Source organism: Phacochoerus africanus, chromosome 10 (assembly GCF_016906955.1).
Source record: "Phacochoerus africanus isolate WHEZ1 chromosome 10, ROS_Pafr_v1, whole genome shotgun sequence".
Taxonomy (NCBI): domain Eukaryota; kingdom Metazoa; phylum Chordata; class Mammalia; order Artiodactyla; family Suidae; genus Phacochoerus; species Phacochoerus africanus.
The window spans coordinates 73881252-73899624 of record NC_062553.1 but is presented as its reverse complement, the minus strand read 5'-3'; the positions used below and the strand labels follow the sequence as shown (position 1 = coordinate 73899624).

Here is an 18373-nt window from a genome sequence, read left to right as displayed (position 1 = left end):
AGGGAAGCTCAACCCGTAATTATGTATCTTCAAGAAATGAAAATTGGGATTTATTGTGTGGTAATTCCCTGTGTTATAACTGATACCAATGATAATAAAATTCCCTGGGGATAAGAAGATTCCATCAGAGGCTGCAGACACCACAGTAGAAATCAGTTCGGAAGAGGGGCTCTAAGGAGACCACAGCCTGGGGGAAGCCTCGGGTCCCATCCATCCTGCCAGCCCTGCTGTCTGGGGCTGCTTGGTAAACCCCCAGGGCCAGCATGGTCCTTCCAGGTGGCCACAAAAAGCTTAATTTCGCAGCTGATCACAAAACACAGAATTTGCTCTGTGGGTAATGCCATCCTGTGCCTTGTAGGCTTGCACATCACTTAGTTATCACATAATTTTTTTTTCTTTTTAGGGCCATACCCATGAGATACGGAGGTTCCCAGGCTAGAGGTCGAATTGGAGCTGCAGCTGCTGGCATACACCACAGGCACAGCAGCACTAGACCCGATCCGTGTCTTCGGCCTACACCACAACTCATGGCAATGCTGTATCTTTGGCCTACTGAGCGAGGCCAGGGATTGAACCCACATCCGTATGGTTACTTGTCGGTTTCGTTAGCACTGAGCCACAGTGAAACTCCACAAAACAATTCCTTAATAAAAACATATGCTCTGGGGAAGTTCCCATCATGGCTCAGCGGGTTAAGTACCCAGATTTTTTTCCTGTGAGCATGAGGGTTCGATTCCTGGCCTCTTTCAGTGGATCAGGGGCCCAGCGTTGCCATGGCTATGGCATAGGTCACTGCAGAGACAGCTTGGACCTGACATTGCTGTGCCTGTGGTGTAGGCTGACAGCTGCAGCTGGAATTCACCTCTAGCTTGGGAACTTCCACATGCTGCAGGTGCAGCCATAAAAATTTTTTTAAATTCTGAGAGTTCCCATTGTGGCTCAGTGGAAATGAATCTGACTAGTATCCATAAGGACACAGGTTCGATCCCTGGCCTCGCTCAGGGGGTTAAAGACCCGGCGTTGCCGTGAGCTGTGGTATAGGTCACAAGTGGGGTTCCGATCCTGTGTTGCTGTGGTTGTAGTGGAGACCAGTGGCTACAGCGCCCTTCGACCCTTAGCCTGGGAACCTCCGTATGCTACCAGTGTGGCCCTAAACAACCAAAAAAAAAAAAAAAAAAAGCCGTCACAGTAGCCATGCAGGACTTCCCCACTGAGAGTTCAAAATTCCTGCCATTAACTACGACTCAGGGAAGGGAGCTGAAACTGGGCGGTTTGGTTTGGGTTTCAATTCTCACATCTTTAGCACTGAGGCCACTTCACACCATCTTGAGCTGTCACCACAAGAATTTATGGAGAATGGAGTTCCCGTCATGGCGCAGTGGATAGCGAATCCGACTAGGAACCATGAGGTTGCGGGTTCGGTCCCTGCCCTTGCTCAGTGGGTTAACGATCCGGTGTTGCCGTGAGCTGTGGTGTAGATTGCAGACGCGGCTCGGATCCCGTGTTGCTGTGGCTGCGGTTTAGGCTGGCAGCTCCAGCTCCGACTGGACCCCTAGCCTGGGAACCTCCACATGCCATGGGTACAGCCACCCCCCCCCCAAGAAAAAGCAAAAAAACCCCCCAAGCGATCCCAAGAGAAAATAGGCAAAAGACATTAACATTCATCATGGAGGATACAAAGGTGGAAAGAAGCCTATGAAACTACAATCACCATCACTAGTCTTGAGGGAAATGCAAAGGAGAACAGAACCTGAAGGCTGGCACTCCCCGCTGTGACACGTTCTTAAGAAGGTGACCATAAATCATGCAAGCCAGAAAAGGAAAGCTTAAGTTCTCTGCAGGTTTACGGCAGTCTCCAAAACCTGGAACCATGCAGCCCACCCAGCCACAGAGAGGAAAGAACAGGGGATGACAACCGGGTCGGACATCTGGGCATCCTGCTGAGTGGGGGAAACACGAGTCCTATCTCAAAAGGCCACAGCTCTGATTCTGCTCATCCACACTCTAGAGATGACAAGACTCCCACAGGGGAGAGCGGGCTGGTGGCTGCTTCAGGCAGGAGCAGTGGGGGCAGGTTGGCTGGCTCGAGGGAGGACTTAGTCTGATGGGGCAACTCGGCCCTTGGTCTGTGCCCTGGTCACGGGGGTGCACAGGTGACAGACAGATAGCTCCAAACGCACACACCACGCTGGCGTCTCTGGTGGAATGCTGTCCTTTAGTGATGTGAGATGTCACTACTGGGGAAAAATGGCTGCCGGGGGCTTGGGGCCTTCCTGTGAACCTCTAAGTATAAATACACATCTATCCAATGCCGTATGTGTCCGCCTGGCTCCCTGGAGCTCAGAGCTTCCCTGTGGGTCTCAGGGCCCCGATATTGGCGGCTGAGCAGCAGCAGAGGCGGCAGGCAGGGGCTGGGGAAGGCAGGGACTGGGCTGTGATCAGGTGGGGCATAGCCCTGCCTCGGGGCCCAGGTAACCCGAGCTCCTGCCCCACAGCCCCCAATACTCAGCTCTGCCTCTTGGAAGTGGTCACCTCCCTCCAGTGTCCCAGGTACACCTGTTCCCACTTGTCCCTGCTCTGCCTTGCGCTGTCCACCCACCCCCATGCCTCCAACCCAGAGCAGCCGGAGCACCTCCCCCCTTCCTGTAGGGCTTCGGGGTCTCTGAGTGCACAGCCCACCGTCCCAGCCCCTCTCCTGGGGCAGGGGGTACAGCCCATGCCTCTGGCCTCCCTTACCCTGGTCTCACCCCTCCCCTCTGCTCATCAAACGCCCGCATCAGACAGGGACCCACGGCCAGAGCTGGAGCCATAACGGCAAGTCCAAGCCCCAGTTCTGCCACGAAATATCTGTGAGGTCCTGTGCCACCCCTCTGCCTGGTTACCTTCCATGGGAACGGCGCCCAGCTCCGCACGGGCTCTGAGACCCATCCAGCTGAAGGGTGCATGGACTTGTGACCCCCATCCCAGGTGACACAATCTCCTGGGGACACTTCTTTGCCTTCCAACATTCAATTATTTATTCAAAATATACATACATCATGAAATTCAGGCCATTTCCCTGTCCCAGCACCCCTACCCCCAGCCTCCGCTTTGCCCTCCCTCCCCACCCCTCTTCTCCCCCTCTAGGGGGCGTGCACAGGGAGGAAGAAACTCTCCAGCTCCCAGGCCTGGGCCTGCCTCTAAGGGCCCTGCTCCACCTGCGCACAGTGCCCCTTTGCATCTTCTGGGAAGGCCTTTAAAAGGTGTTGTGCCCGGGACAATAGAAAAAACAGCTTTTTCCATCTCTCTGTTTCCTTTTCAGAAATTCTGAGCTCTGCCTTTAGCTCAGACAGCTCCTTGGAAAGATGTTTTTTATGTTCTCTTTCTGTATTTAGTGTCTTCTCAAGTTCTCCCAGGGCTTTACCCATCATCTTCAATCCTTTCCCCAGCTCTGCCAACTGCTCTTGTTGGAACTCACGGTAGTCCTTTATCTCTCTGCATGAGATAAATGTCCAGAAGGAAAAGAGCAGCACCAGAGCACAGCGAGTCAACAGAAGGAGCAAACTCTCAATGTTTCCAAAGCCTAGCTGTGACCACAGGGTTTCTGTCATGGCTGGTGTCCCTGCCTGGGCTGTTGGTGCAGTCTGTTCTGGTGGCATTGCCTGGGCCAGTGGCCTCATATGGGCTGTTTGTCCTGCCTGGGCTGGTGGCCCTTCCTGGCCTGGTGGCCTTGCCTTGGCTTGTGTCTCCACCTGGGCTGATGGCCTCATGCAAGTTGTTGGTCCCGCTTGGGCTGTTGGTTCTGCCTGGGTTGGTGGCGCTGCCAGGGGTGGTGGCCCTGGCTGTTCTGATGTCCCTGCCTGGGCTGGTGTTCCCGTCTGGGCTGTCGGCCTGGCCTGGCATGTTGCTTCCGCCTGGGCTGGTATCCTTGCTGGTCCTGGTGTCCCTGCCTGGGCTGGTGGCCACACCTGGGGTGTTGGCCCCACCTGGGCTGGTGGACCTGACTGGGCTGGTGTCCCCACCTGGGTTGGTAGCCTCGCCTGAGGTGATGGACATATCTGGGCTGGTGGACTTGACTGGAGTGGTGGCCCCACCTGGTATGCTGGGCCTTCCTGGGCTGGTAGCCTGGCATCAGCTGGAGTCGTGGCCTGGTCTAGTGGCCCCATCACCTGGGCTGCTGTCCCTATTGGGGCCATTGGTCCAGCAAGGCTTGGTACCCCAGTCTGGGCTGGCGGCCCCACTTGGGCCGTTGCTCCTGCCTGGGGAAACGTCCCCACATGGGCTGTTGGTCCCACCTGTGCTGGCGGCATCACCAGGGCCACTGGTCCCATCTGGGCTGCTGGTCCTTCCTGGGCTGATGTCCTCACCTGGGCTGGTGGTCCCACCTGGGCTGGTGGGGCTCCCTGGTCTGGTCGCCTTGCCTGGACTTTTGGCCCTGCCAGGACTGGTGGCCCTAACTGGACCAGTCGCCTCACCCAGGCTGGTGGTGCCACATGGGCTGGAGAGCCCTTTGAGAGGTTGCATGGAGGTGGGCAGGAGGTACAGGAACTCGCCCTGTGAGTCTGTGACTCTCCTTTGTGTAGCAGGAGGGCCAAGGTGGAGATCTTGGATCTGGGGTCCATGGATGTCTGAGGAGGGGTGGCCAGCTGCCTTCTGTGCAGTGTGGAGTTGGAGGCATGGCACATGTCCAGGTCTCTTGGCCAACAGGGCTGGGAGGGGTGCTTCCCCTCCGTGTGGGGGTCTGCTTGGTTCTGGTTCCAGATGTCCAAGCCCCTGTTGTGGAACCTGAACACAGTGTTGAGGAGCTGGGCCAGGCCTGAGGTGGGCTGAAGGTGGAGGAGGCGCCGGGTGCGGGTGCGTAGGCTCATCCGCCCGCAAAGGGGCTCAAAGCTGGATGCGAACAGGAATGTGGTACACCAAGTGTGGGTGAGAGGCCCGGGGCAGGACAAGTGGGCCTGGGGCATGCCATGTGCAGGCGCAGATACGGCAGCAGAGGACACCACCTTGAAGAGCAAGAGCAGGAACAGCTGAAAAGCCATATCCTCCGTCTGGGAGATGGTCGAAGCACTGGGCTTTTATAACTGCCTTGCCCTCAAGTCACAATGCCTCCCTGTGACATCCCCGTGGCCCGGGCCAATCACGAGGCAGCTTCCGCAACCCCCCCTCCCCCACCACGCGCTTCCGGCCAATGGCCAGGCGCCTCTCATCCTGTCCCTCCAAACATTCTGGTAAGATGCCAACTCTCATCTTTTGGCAGTTGGACAGATGCTCACGCTGCCATTGCCCGGGGAAGCTTGGGTCTCACTCTGCCCTATCACAGTCTTCATTTCCCAGCTCGAATGTCTCGGTGCTCCTACAACCCTCGAGGATCTGAGAGCTGGTGGGTATTTGTTATGTGGTGCAGGTCCTCCCGCCCCAACTCTTGCCTGTGCTCCACCAAGAGTCTCCCATGGCGACCCGAAGTCCACCTCGTCCCTGCCAGTGCAACCACTCCTTTTGGGTCCACAGGTTCTGCCATCTCATGGCCAATACAGAGGATAACTTCTCAAAGAAAGGCAGATCCAAAGAAAGATGGGTGGGCTGCAGGTAGAATGAAGCAAGGAGGACAGAGGAGGCTAGACTCTGAGCAGAGGATCGGTCCTCACACCCGAGGGTCCAGGGCAGCAGAGGGAGTAGGCCGCCCGTCTGGTAAGGTGGTTGTGGCCTTCCTAGACACAGCCTCATCACTCCTCCTGGGCAGTCATTTGCCCCCTCTCTGTCGTTGTGCTCATCACTGAAGACTTTAGTCCCAGGTGCTGCCGGCACCACTGCACTCCTGTCTTTATTTTCTGTAACTGTTTTTTTTAGGCCACAGCCGTGGTACATGGACGTTCCCAGACTAGAGCTCTAATAGGAGCTGCAGCAGCCAGTCTACACCACAGGGCCAGCAATGCAGGATCCAAGCTGCATCTGCAACCTACTCCACAGCTCACAGCAACACTGGATCCCTGATCCACTGGTGAGGCCAGGGATCGAACCCAAATTCTCATGGATGATGTTCGGATTCACTTCTGCTGTCCCACAATGGGAACTCCCTATCTTCCGTAACTTCTTCAGCTCCAAGGACAATCCATACCCTCTGCGGACTTTTGGTCCGTGACCGTCCTTACAAACATTGCTGGTATTCTCCCAGCAGCCATTTCTTCTACCCTGAACCACAGTAATACTCATGAATAAAATATGAACTGTTCTGGTCTCCTGATGCAATGGGCTACCTGGGAATGCATCGTGACTGCAGGAAATCCATCCCGGTCCTCCCCTTCCTCTTTGTTAGGAGTGGCTGGGGGTGTGGAGAGCATTTTACCCTACTCTGGCCAATAGGGCTTGACAGGATGCCTGGGGTAGGAGCTGGTTGTGTTGGGATATTTTATCACTTCCTGAAGAAAGCCAGGTGGTAGAAGACCATTGTCATTTTGACCTGGTCAAGAGGTGACTTTAAGAGCTGTAACACTCAGGAGTTCCTGTCTCAGTGAGCGAACACCAGCCCCAGTGCGGGTTTGCTCGGGAAAGCAACCCTTGCCTTTTTCCCACCTAGGCCGCTCCTATACATAGGGCAAATGAGCCAAGGTGCCACCCAGTGCTCTCTGTGCACTGGTTTGGTGCAGGGAGTTTGCATCGCTTGAAAGGCACTCCAAACGTGTTCTCCTTTGAGGAGAAGCCTGATGTCGCATGAAAACACCTTCTTTTCACAAGCGGGGAAAAGCAGCACCTAGTGAGCTAGAGCAATCAGGGCAGAATGGCAATCTCACAAACTCCACAAAACAAGAGGATGGAAGCTTCCTTGTTGCAAAGTATATTCTACTCAGTGAATGAACACCAGCCGCAAGGAGGGTTTGCTCAGGAAAGCAACCCTTGTCTTTTTCCCACCTAGACCTCTCCGATTCCTAGGGCAAAGGAGCCAAAATGATGTCCAGTGCTTTCTGTGCACTGGTTTCATGCAGGGAGTTTCCATCGCTTGAAAGGCACACCAAATGTGTTCTCCGTTGTGGAGAAGCCTGATGTGGCATGAAAATGCCTTCTTTTCACAATTGGGAAAAAGCAGCACACAGTGACCTAGGGCAATCCACGCCGGACAGAAATCTCACAAACTCCACAAAAGATGAATGTGCAACGTTTCTCCTTGCAAAGTGTATCCTATTCAGTGAGTGAACACCAGCCCCAGTGCAGGTTTACTTCGGAGACCAAACCTTGCCTTTTTCCCATCTAGTCCTGTCCTATACCTAGGAAAACGAGCCAATGTGCTGCCCAATGAACTCTGTGCACTGGTTTGGTGCAGGGACTTTGCATCGCTTGAAAGGCACTCCAAACATGTTCTCCTTTGAGGAGAAGCCTGATGTGGCATGAAGATGCCTTCTTTTCAAAAACGGGGAGAAGCAGCACATAGCAAGCTAGGGCGAACCACACCTGATGGAAGTATCACAAACTTCCCTTATGACCCAAGTCCATTCAGCCCCCAGGAGAACAAGCTATGAGCCCAAGGGCCGGGTCTCCCCATAGAAGGTACAGTTCCAGAATATACAAGCTGCCTCCATGAAGATAATCGTTCCTTTTGTTAGTCTCCTTCCTGGTGTCAAAACTCAAGACCAATGATGACAGAGGAGGAGACAATGTTTGCATTCCCAATGTACGCATGAGATCGCTAATAGTTTTTCTCCCCTTCTTCCTCCCCCCGCTTATTTTCTTCATCGTCACCCTTCCCATCCATCCTGCCAGATTCTTTGTTGGTCTTTCTGTCTCTGGCTCTGATTCTCTCCATCTACCTGTTGATGCCTGTGTCTGTGTTGCCGCCTCTCTGCCCCTCTCTGTCACTGCTCTGTCTCCTACTCACTCGATCTCTCCTCCTCTTTGCTGTGGCTGCTGCCTGATGAAGGTTCCTTGCCTCTCAGGTCTCTAAGGGGGACAGGACTGTTTCAAAATGCACAACGATCCACTGCAATATGCCCTCTCTCAGCATCTCTTCAACCCAGATGGCCATAATAAAAATCCCATCTTTCCTGGCAACTTCTCCTTTCCTGAGCCTTCAGAGGGAGGACACGTCCCTGTTACTACCAGGTCAGGAGACTCTAATGGATCCGATCCCTGTCTTGGAAATCTTTGAAACACATGTTCTTTCCTCCCACACTGAACCTGTGCTTTGCTGCCTCATGACCCAAGACTGAACTGCAGTGAGTGTGGTGGACCTGGCCTCGTGTGTCTCTGTGAGTGCCCATAGACACTAGTGTGTTTCTTTTTGTAGATGTTTCTGAAAGGTGCCTGTAGAAACTGTCGTGAAACCAAGAAGACGTTTTGCTAGGAAAAGACCACCAGTCTTCCTGGCCTTCACGCATGGCCTTGGGCCTTTCATCCCAAAGCTAACTCTCTTCCTCCATTGACTTGTTCCCCTCCACCCTGAGCAGAAAAGAAGACCTCACACACAGGTGATTCACTGGAGGCCATCCTGAGCCATCAAGGGCCAACTCCGTGGACCAGCCAGCCTCTCATGCTCCCTGGTCTCCAGACCCTTCCTTCCTGACCACCCGTTCGTGCGGGCCTCCAGCCACTCAGTTCCCTCTGGCCACATTCTCTGAAGGGATGCCTCTTCCTGCCTTGGATGTGAGTCCGTGCTGTCTGGGGCACCCAGGAGCCATACTCCAAGACAAAGACATAGGTACTCCACCTAGTGTGTCCTCCCAATTGAAACGTTTCTAGCACATGGCTTACTGGGTAAAATATGGGCCCTATGGGTAAATCCTAACTTCAGGCATTTTCCCTAAGACCGACCTTCCAGTCCTGTCAGGGTTTGTGTGATTCTTGAGAATGACAGTCTTCAAACGATGACACAACCAGATTAAGCCCTGGCCGCCAAAATACTGACCCTACAAACTTGAGTCCAGATTGCTTAGGCCGGATTGTTGTCTCTGCCCCTGGGCACCGAGAGAGAGAGAGAGAGAGAGAGAGAGAGAGAGAGAGAGAGAGAGAGAGAGAGAGAAGCTGAGAGGGAGTGGGAGAAAGAGGTAGAGAGTGTGAAAAGGGTGAGGAGGAATCAAGGGAATCATGATCTCTTGTGTACCTGAATTCTGCTTTCTGGAATACCAAGTTCTCAGGCCAGTCATCCTCTGGTTGTTATCCCAGGCTAAGGGTTGTCTTGAAAGTCTGCTATAAGAGCATCCTTTTGACTCAGTTTCACAACAAGCCTCCTTCTCTGTGATCCTCTAGAGGCTGAGCCTGTTGAGGAGAAAATGGGGAGAGTTCAGGGAGGATTCCACGGCGACACAAAATGAGAGTGTTCACCCAGCCCAGCCATTGCTCTTGGGCCGTGTGGGTATTTCCCCAGACCAAGGATGACTCTGCACACCTGTTTAGAATGGATGTCAGTACCTGGAATAAAAGCCAAATGGAGTCCTTGGGGGCTCAATCTATGCCTATGAGAAGAGAAGTTACTCAAGTTTGTAGCCCATGACTCACAAATCCTCAAGAGACTCACTTGCAAACGAAATGGAAGGAAGACTCCAGGGAATAAGGGAATCGAGGGTAGTGGATGGGACCCGGCATCCCACCTGTGGGTGATTACCAATATCTTGACGGGCCCATGCAAAACTTACACAGCAGAGTGAATTCTCCGCTCAACACTGTAGCCTCTTGCTACATCCAGGGCACATTGGCTCCAACCATCAGAATGGAAGGGGAAGGAAATGAAACTCAAAAAACGAAAGCAAAACAAACCACTACAAAATACACAATGCACTCCTAGCTGGTGGAGGAGAAACAGTTTCATGAGGAGCCCACACCACAGTGCCCTTTCTGATGGAAGCCATACCGGTACTCCTTGCACTATGAGTTACCCGGTCTAAACACCAAGGGTATTTTGCCTCGCTCTGTGAAGGTGCTACTCGTACTCCATGGAAGCTTGCAAGTGTTGGACCCCTGTTCTCTCTCTGGTACCGTCCATTTTGTGGTGGAAAAGAAGGAAAGAATGGCCTCTGGGTCACGTATTCCCAGGGGAAAATAATGGGATGGTCAGGGGAAGTGCATTTCCGGGCACACCCCTGCGTCCATGAGACACTGCATTTCCTGAATGATACCCAACTCTAGGATAGCACTAGGTTTCCTGCAGAAATACCTGCTAGCCTCTACCTGTCTGCTGACAAACACACATTCTCAGGGTCTTTTCCCTGTGGAGGAAGGCAAGGCAAGGCCCTCATACCCAATCCAATCCCTCCTGAAAGATCATCTTTCATTCTGGACAGCACCCACAACGAATCACTTGGAAACTCACAGGACACTTTCTGCCTCAAGGCCAGTTTCCTCTTGAAGAACATAACTCCCAGCCCCCAATTTGGATTCTAGCGCAAGACAATTTTAACGGCTCCTGGAATCTGTGTCTCTCAGGCCTTTGATTGCAGATACACGCAAAGCAAAAATTTTCTTCTGTTCCTCTGACTACCCATCGAATGTTGATGATTTACCAGGACAAAAAGACATCCAATAACTCAAATATCCAACAAAAATGAAAGAGCACAGCAAACAATGGAAACCACACAGCAAATACAGCAGAGACAACATCAACCCAAAAACAAAATCGTGGAAATACATATTCTATTAAATAATGCAAACTGGCCAAGGGTGATAAACGTGTAGATTTAACTCGCTAAAATATGTTAGGTAATTGGTAGTGTGAGTCCCTGCTGTGTCTGCCACTGAGAGGAAAAACTAGAGAGAGAAAAATAGGGATATTGGAGAGAGAAGGGGAGAGAGAGAGGGCGGGGAGGGGGGGAGTGAAAGGGAGAGAGAGAGAGAAAAAAGGGATTGTGAAACATAAAGCAAAGGGAGAGGAACAGAATTGAAAGATGGAAAATAAATTGCAAACGTGCCCTTGGCTGTGGATCTGCTTTTTATGATTGTTTCCAAAATGTTCTGTTTCATAGAAGGTTTTCTGAAGGAAACCAATAGAAGGGGTTCTGTGAGGGCCACAGCGTCTAACTGCCTCCTGGCGCTCCATCCAAGGCCTCTGCACAGAGCTTTGGGCCATCGCGATGTCACGGTGTGTCAGGGGTCCTCCCTGTGCCCTGGTACCCAGGTCAAGCTGGCGCTATCCCCGAGTAGATGGGGGCTCAGCAGGGCAGGCAGAAGAGGCTGCTTATGACCTGCAGGGGGTCACGCTGGGCTGTGAGTATCAGGAGGCGACCAGGGCCACGGGCCACTGGCCCCTCCGGCCTCTGGCTACTGTGCCGAGGGTGCGGTGGGAGAGCAGGTGGGCATCCCAGCTCAGAACATGTGGCGGGGACGCAGCCCTTGGGATGCCAGTGCATTCTGGCACGGCGGTGGTTTACAATGAATAAATAGCATGCATTGGGTGCACAAATATTGATTCTTTACATTAAAACATTTCCAATCCTATAGATACTTCGGAAAAGGGAAGCTCAACCCGTAATTATGTATCTTCAAGAAATGAAAATTGGGATTTATTTGTGTGGTAATTCCCTGTGTTATAACTGATACCAATGATAATAAAATTCCCTGGGGATAAGAAGATTCCATCAGAGGCTGCAGACACCACAGTAGAAATCAGTTCGGAAGAGGGGCTCTAAGGAGACCACAGCCTGGGGGAAGCCTCGGGTCCCATCCATCCTGCCAGCCCTGCTGTCTGGGGCTGCTTGGTAAACCCCAGGGCCAGCATGGTCCTTCCAGGTGGCCACAAAAAGCTTAATTTCGCAGCTGATCACAAAACACAGAATTTGCTCTGTGGGTAATGCCATCCTGTGCTTGTAGGCTTGCACATCACTTAGTTATCACATAATTTTTTTTTCTTTTTAGGGCCATACCCATGAGATACGGAGGTTCCCAGGCTAGAGGTCGAATTGGAGCTGCAGCTGCTGGCATACACCACAGGCACAGCAGCACTAGACCCGATCCGTGTCTTCGGCCTACACCACAACTCATGGCAATGCTGTATCTTTGGCCTACTGAGCGAGGCCAGGGATTGAACCCACATCCGTATGGTTACTTGTCGGTTTCGTTAGCACTGAGCCACAGTGAAACTCCACAAAACAATTCCTTAATAAAAACATATGCTCTGGGGAAGTTCCCATCATGGCTCAGCGGGTTAAGTACCCAGATTTTTTTCCTGTGAGCATGAGGGTTCGATTCCTGGCCTCTTTCAGTGGATCAGGGGCCCAGCGTTGCCATGGCTATGGCATAGGTCACTGCAGAGACAGCTTGGACCTGACATTGCTGTGCCTGTGGTGTAGGCTGACAGCTGCAGCTGGAATTCACCTCTAGCTTGGGAACTTCCACATGCTGCAGGTGCAGCCATAAAAAAATTTTTTAAATTCTGAGAGTTCCCACTGTGGCCCAGTGGAAATGAATCTGACCAGTATCCATAAGGACACAGGTTCGATCCCTGGCCTCGCTCAGGGGGTTAAAGACCCGGCGTTGCCGTGAGCTGTGGTATAGGTCACAAGTGGGGTTCCGATCCTGTGTTGCTGTGGTTGTAGTGGAGACCAGTGGCTACAGCGCCATTCGACCCTTAGCCTGGGAACCTCCGTATGCTACCAGTGTGGCCCTAAACAACCAAAAAAAAAAAAACAAAAAAAGCCGTCACAGTAGCCATGCAGGACTTCCCCACTGAGAGTTCAAAATTCCTGCCATTAACTACGACTCAGGGAAGGGAGCTGAAACTGGGCGGTTTGGTTTGGGTTTCAATTCTCACATCTTTAGCACTGAGGCCACTTCACACCATCTTGAGCTGTCACAACAAGAATTTATGGAGGATGGAGTTCCCGTCATGGCGCAGTGGTTAGCGAATCCGACTAGGAACCATGAGGTTGCGGGTTCGGTCCCTGCCCTTACTCAGTGGGTTAACGATCCGGTGTTGCCGTGAGCTGTGGTGTAGATTGCAGAGAGACATGGCTCGGATCCCGTGTTGCTGTGGCTCTGGCGTAGGCCGGTGGCTACAGCTCCGATTCGACCCCTAGCCTGGGAACCTCCATATGCCACGGCAGTGGCCCAAGAAATAGCAAAAAAACAAAAAAGAATTTATGGAGGAAGTTGCCTTGAACCACCAGCTACCCTGCATGCTCCTGTCATTCTTTCATTTTACTTTATTTTATTTGCTTTGGTTACACTCTAAACCCAACAGAACACTGTTCTTCTTACCTTAGCTTTCAGCTGTCAGAGAATGTCTCTCCATCCGCCTGGAAATCCGTTAAGCCTGTACTTATCCACACATTTGTCCTTCCCCTCCTGAGCTCCTTTCTCTGAAGAACTCCTCGTAGCATTTATGTGGGTCAAATGGGAACGGACTCTTGGCTGAGTATGTCTTTCTTCGGCTCATTATTGAAGGGTGTTTGTGCAGGACATAAGGTTCTGGGTAGACGTGTTTTTTCTTTCCTCCTCTGAAGAGGTTGGGTTTTGCCATTTGGTCTCCTGTGTTTCTGAGAATTCTTTCTCCTGAACCCATTTTTCTATAGCTGCTCTTGTGCTTTGGTGTTTATAATTTTTGGCTTTTCAGCAGTTTTGCTGTGCTGTCCAGGGCAAGATTGTCTTTGTATCTGTCTTAACTGGGATTCAATGAGCTTCTGAGGTTTGTGGATGGGTATTTTTCATCAGTTGGGGAAAATTCTTAACCATTCATCACTTCAAGTATTATTTTATTCCCTCGTTCCTCAGTTTCTGAGAATTGAGTCATACAATCAGTGGACCTGTTGACATTGTCCCACAAACCTCTTGTGTCTTTTTTTTTTTTGTCTTTTTGCCAATTCGTGGGCCACTCTCGTGGCATATGGAGGTTCCCAGGCTAGGAGTCCAATCGGAGCTGCAGCTACCCGCCTACGCCAGAGCCACAGCAAGGCGGGATCCGAAACTTGTCTGCAACCTACACCACAGCTCATGGCAACGCCGGATCCTTAACCCACTGAGCGACGCCAGGGATCGAAGCTGCAACCTCATGGTTCCTAGTCGGATTCATTAACCACTTTGCCACCACAGGAACTCCTCTGGTGTCTTTTCTCAAACTCATTCTTAAACTCACTGCATTTTCCCTCACTGTGCGTGGGTTTGGGTCATTTACATTTTGCTGTTTCAGTTTCACAGATTCTTTCCTCTGGCGTTAAGCTCATCCAATTCATGCTGCAGTCCAGACATGTTTTTTATTTCTGGAATTTCCATTAGGCTCTTTTTCAGAGTAGTCACCTCTTTGCCAACATTTCCCCCTGTTGATACATAGAGGCCACCTCGTCTACTACATTCTCTAACATACTCATCACGAAATAACACCAAAGGTTCAGAGAACAAAGGGAAAATGAGGCAAACTGGACTTCATGAAATTTTTTTAAAGGGTGCATCGAAAGACACTGTGAATCAAAACTACTATGAGGTACCACTTCACAGCGGTCAGAATGGCCATCATTAATAATCCACAAATAACAAATGCTGGAGAGGGTATGGAGTAAATGGACCCTCCTACACTGTAGGTGGGATTATAGAGTGGCACAACCACTATGGAAAATAGTTTGGGGCTACCTCAGAAAACTCAACAGGGAACGATCGTGTGACCCAGCAATTGAACTCTTGGGCATATATCCACACAAAACTTTCCTTGAAAAAGATCCATGCACCCCTACGTTCATTGCAGCTCCATTCACAATAGCCAAGACATGGAAACAACCCAAATGTCCATCAACAGATGAATGGATTAGGAAGACATGGTATATATACACAATGCAATACTACTCAGCCATTAAAAAAAGAATGAAATAATGCCATTTGAAGCAACATGGATGGAACGAGAGACTCTCATCCTGACTGAAGTAAGTCAGAAAGAGAACGACAAATACCATATGATATCACTTATATCCGGAATCTAATATATGGCACAAATGAACCTTTCCTCAGAAAAGAAACTCATAGACTTGGAGAAGAGACTTGTGGTTGCCAAGGGGGAAGAGGAGGGAGTGGGATGGACTGGGAGCTTGGGGTTAATAGATTCAGACTATCGCCTTTGGAATGGATAACTAATGAGAGCCTGCTGTATGCCCTGGGAACACTATCCAGGCACTTGTGATGGAACAGGATGGAGGGAAATGTAAGCAAAAGAATGCATATGTGTATGTATGACTGGGTCACTTTGCCCTACAGCAGCAAATTGACAGAACACTGTAAACCAACTCTAATGGAACAGGATGGAGATTCCTCAAAACACCATAAGTAGAACCACTAGATAACCCTGCAAGTCCACTTCTGGGTATATTACCCAAGAAGAATAATGAAGTCAGGGTGTCAGAATGATATTTGGCACACCTATGCTCACAGCAGGTAAAGCATGGAAGCAACTCAAGTGTCTGCTGGCAAATGAATGGATAAGCAAGCTGTGGTCCAGCCACACAACGGAATATTCCTAACGCTGAGCAGGAAGGAGATTCGGACCCAGGACACAGCATGGAGGAACCTTGGGGACATTTGGCTCAGGGAGATGAGCTGGTCACAGAAGGACGAATCCGGCAGGATTCACTTACCTGAGGCCCCTAGCGTCATCAGAGGCCTAGAGGCAGAGAGCAGAATGGTGGGTGCCAGGGGCTGGGGGAGGGGGCAGACAATGTTTAGTGGGGACAGAGTTTCAGATTTACTAGGCGAAAGCTTTCTGAAGATGGGTGCTGGTGATGGGAGGATCAAAGATTGGGGTGCTCTTCAGTAGCATTTTCCACTTACAAAAATTCAGATGGTATGTTTTATGTTTTGCGTATTTGATAAGAAAGGGCAGGCTCCTTCCTGGGTCAGGCTGCTCTTGCGGTGGGTGAGCCAGCCAGTCCGCGGCTGAGCTGGGTCTGATTTCTGCTCCAACCACCAGCTGTCAATATCTTGGCCACGTAGACATGCATTCACAGAAGGACCTGGGATCTGCTGGGCTTTCTCCCGCCTGGCACCAGCTCACCCATCTGCGGGTTGTCCTTCACCACCCTCTGCCCTGTCCCCTGTCCCCAACTTTGGGAGCTGTGCCTGCACTTAGCAAAAGCCTGTGTCTGGCAGGGTTTCCGGGTCTCTCTGGCCCGAGACCTGGGGAATGGGGCCGAGGGGGCGAAGACCCTGTTGGCTCCTCAGCTGTCATGGTCAACAGGTCACCAGGCCACCTGCCGTGTTCAGTGCTCAATGAAATCCAACCTGTGTCACCCCTCCTTCTGCCACTTGGCCTGTACATGTTCACTCGCTCTGGGACAAGGTCCTCTGGGAGGAGGGCTCTCAGGTGCCACCAACACATGCACACACTCCACCTGCCGTGTTTCCAGGGCTCGCTGGGGGCTGATGCATCTCCATGGGGCTGTGGGGTGTCTGGAGAGAATTTCCCATGCCAGCCCCTGCCCCTCCATGAGGCCAGGGAGAACAAAACCTGTACACTCTGGTGGTGGTGGAGGAAAAGGCACAGGACCAACAGAGCAGGACCTACACTCATAGGACTGATCCTGCAAAAGGTGAAACATCGATTTAATGGAGGAGGATGGTCCATGCCACAAACCGCCCCAGAGCAATGAACACCTACAGGCCTAGAAACAAAAAGAAAGCAAATGAACCAAAACACCTGACCTGAGCTTCAGCCCTGATAAAAAAGTGAACTCGAAATGACCACAGGATAGATTTAAAAGCAAAATGTCAAACTGTAATACTTTCAGAAGGAAGCGCAGGAGGAAATTTCAGGACCTAGTTCGCTGAAGTCTTTTTACACATGACACTAAAAGCGCAATCCATAAAACAAGACAGTTGATAATACTGGACTTGATCAAAAATGTGATTTTTTTTTTCTCTGTAAGATTGTATTAGGACGAAAAGACAAGCTGCAGACTAGGAGCACATGTTTGCGAAGCACACATCGGACAAAAGAACTCTCAAAACTCAACGGTAAAAGCCAACGTATGTGGAGTTCCCGTCGTGGCTCAGTGGGTAAGACACACCTGACTAGCATCCATGAGGACGTGGGTTCAATCCCTGGCCTTGCTCGGGGGTTAAGGATCTGGCATTGCCGTGAGTTGTGTTGTAGGTTGCAGACTCGGCTCAGATCCCGGGTTGCTGTGGCTGCGGTTTAGGCTGGCAGCTCCAGCTCCGACTGGACCCCTAGCCTGGGAACCTCCACATACCATGGGTACAGCCACCCCCCCCCCAAAAAAAAAGCAAAAAACCCCCCAAGCGATCCCAAGAGAAAATAGGCAAAAGACATTAACATTCATCATGGAGGATACAAAGGTGGAAAGAAGCCTATGAAACTACAATCACCATCACTAGTCTTGAGGGAAATGCAAAGGAGAACAGAACCTGAAGGCTGGCACTCCCCGCTGTGACACGTTCTTAAGAAGGTGACCATAAATCACGCAAGCCAGAAAAGGAAAGCTTAAGTTCTCTGCAGGTTTACAGCAGTCTCCAAAACCTGGAACCATGCAGCCCACCCAGCCACAGAGAGGAAAGAACAGGGGATGACAACCGGGTCGGACATCTGGGCATCCTGCTGAGTGGGGGAAACACGAGTCCTATCTCAAAAGGCCACAGCTCTGATTCTGCTCATCCACACTCTAGAGATGACAAGACTCCCACAGGGGAGAGCGGGCTGGTGGCTGCTTCAGGCAGGAGCAGTGGAGGCAGGTTGGCTGGCTCGAGGGAGGACTTAGTCTGATGGGGCAACTTGGCCCTTGGTCTGTGCCCTGGTCACGGGGGTGCACAGGTGACAGACAGATAGCTCCAAACGCACACACTACGTTGGCGTCTCTGGTGGAATGCTGTCCTTTAGTGATGTGAGATGTCACTACTGGGGAAAAATGGCTGCCGGGGGCTTGGGGCCTTCCTGTGAACCTCTAAGTATAAATACACATCTATCCAATGCCGTATGTGTCCGCCTGGCTCCCTGGAGCTCAGAGCTTCCCTGTGGGTCTCAGGGCCCCGATATTGGCGGCTGAGCAGCAGCAGAGGCGGCAGGCAGGGGCTGGGGAAGGCAGGGACTGGGCTGTGATCAGGTGGGGCATAGCCCTGCCTCGGGGCCCAGGTAACCCGAGCTCCTGCCCCACAGCCCCCAATACTCAGCTCTGCCTCTTGGAAGTGGTCACCTCCCTCCAGTGTCCCAGGTACACCTGTTCCCACTTGTCCCTGCTCTGCCTTGCGCTGTCCACCCACCCCCATGCCTCCAACCCAGAGCAGCCGGAGCACCTCCCCCCTTCCTGTAGGGCTTCGGGGTCTCTGAGTGCACAGCCCACCGTCCCAGCCCCTCTCCTGGGGCAGGGGGGTACAGCCCATGCCTCTGGCCTCCCTTACCCTGGTCTCACCCCTCCCCTCTGCTCATCAAACGCCCGCATCAGACAGGACCCACGGCCAGAGCTGGAGCCATAACGGCAAGTCCAAGCCC

At 51.9% G+C, this 18373-nt stretch overlaps 1 protein-coding gene across 1 annotated transcript; it reads right to left on the bottom strand.

Annotated features, from left to right (window-relative positions):
* Nucleotides 1-3098: 3098 nt before the first annotated feature.
* Nucleotides 3099-13708, bottom strand: LOC125137319 (collagen alpha-1(I) chain-like). Its single transcript, XM_047797976.1, has 3 exons — nucleotides 13153-13708; nucleotides 9068-9222; nucleotides 3099-4982 (listed from the first exon to the last, which is right to left on the bottom strand). The coding sequence occupies exon 3, from the start codon at nucleotides 4941-4943 to the stop codon at nucleotides 3180-3182; it is 1764 nt and encodes a 587-aa protein (XP_047653932.1). The 5' UTR covers nucleotides 4944-4982; nucleotides 9068-9222; nucleotides 13153-13708; the 3' UTR covers nucleotides 3099-3179.
* Nucleotides 13709-18373: the final 4665 nt, after the last annotated feature.

Bases quoted from the DNA above. Each gene is read 5' to 3' on its own strand.
- LOC125137319 (XM_047797976.1), bottom strand. From the start codon at position 4,943: ATGCCCCAGGCCCACTTGTCCTGCCCCGGGCCTCTCACCCACACTTGG.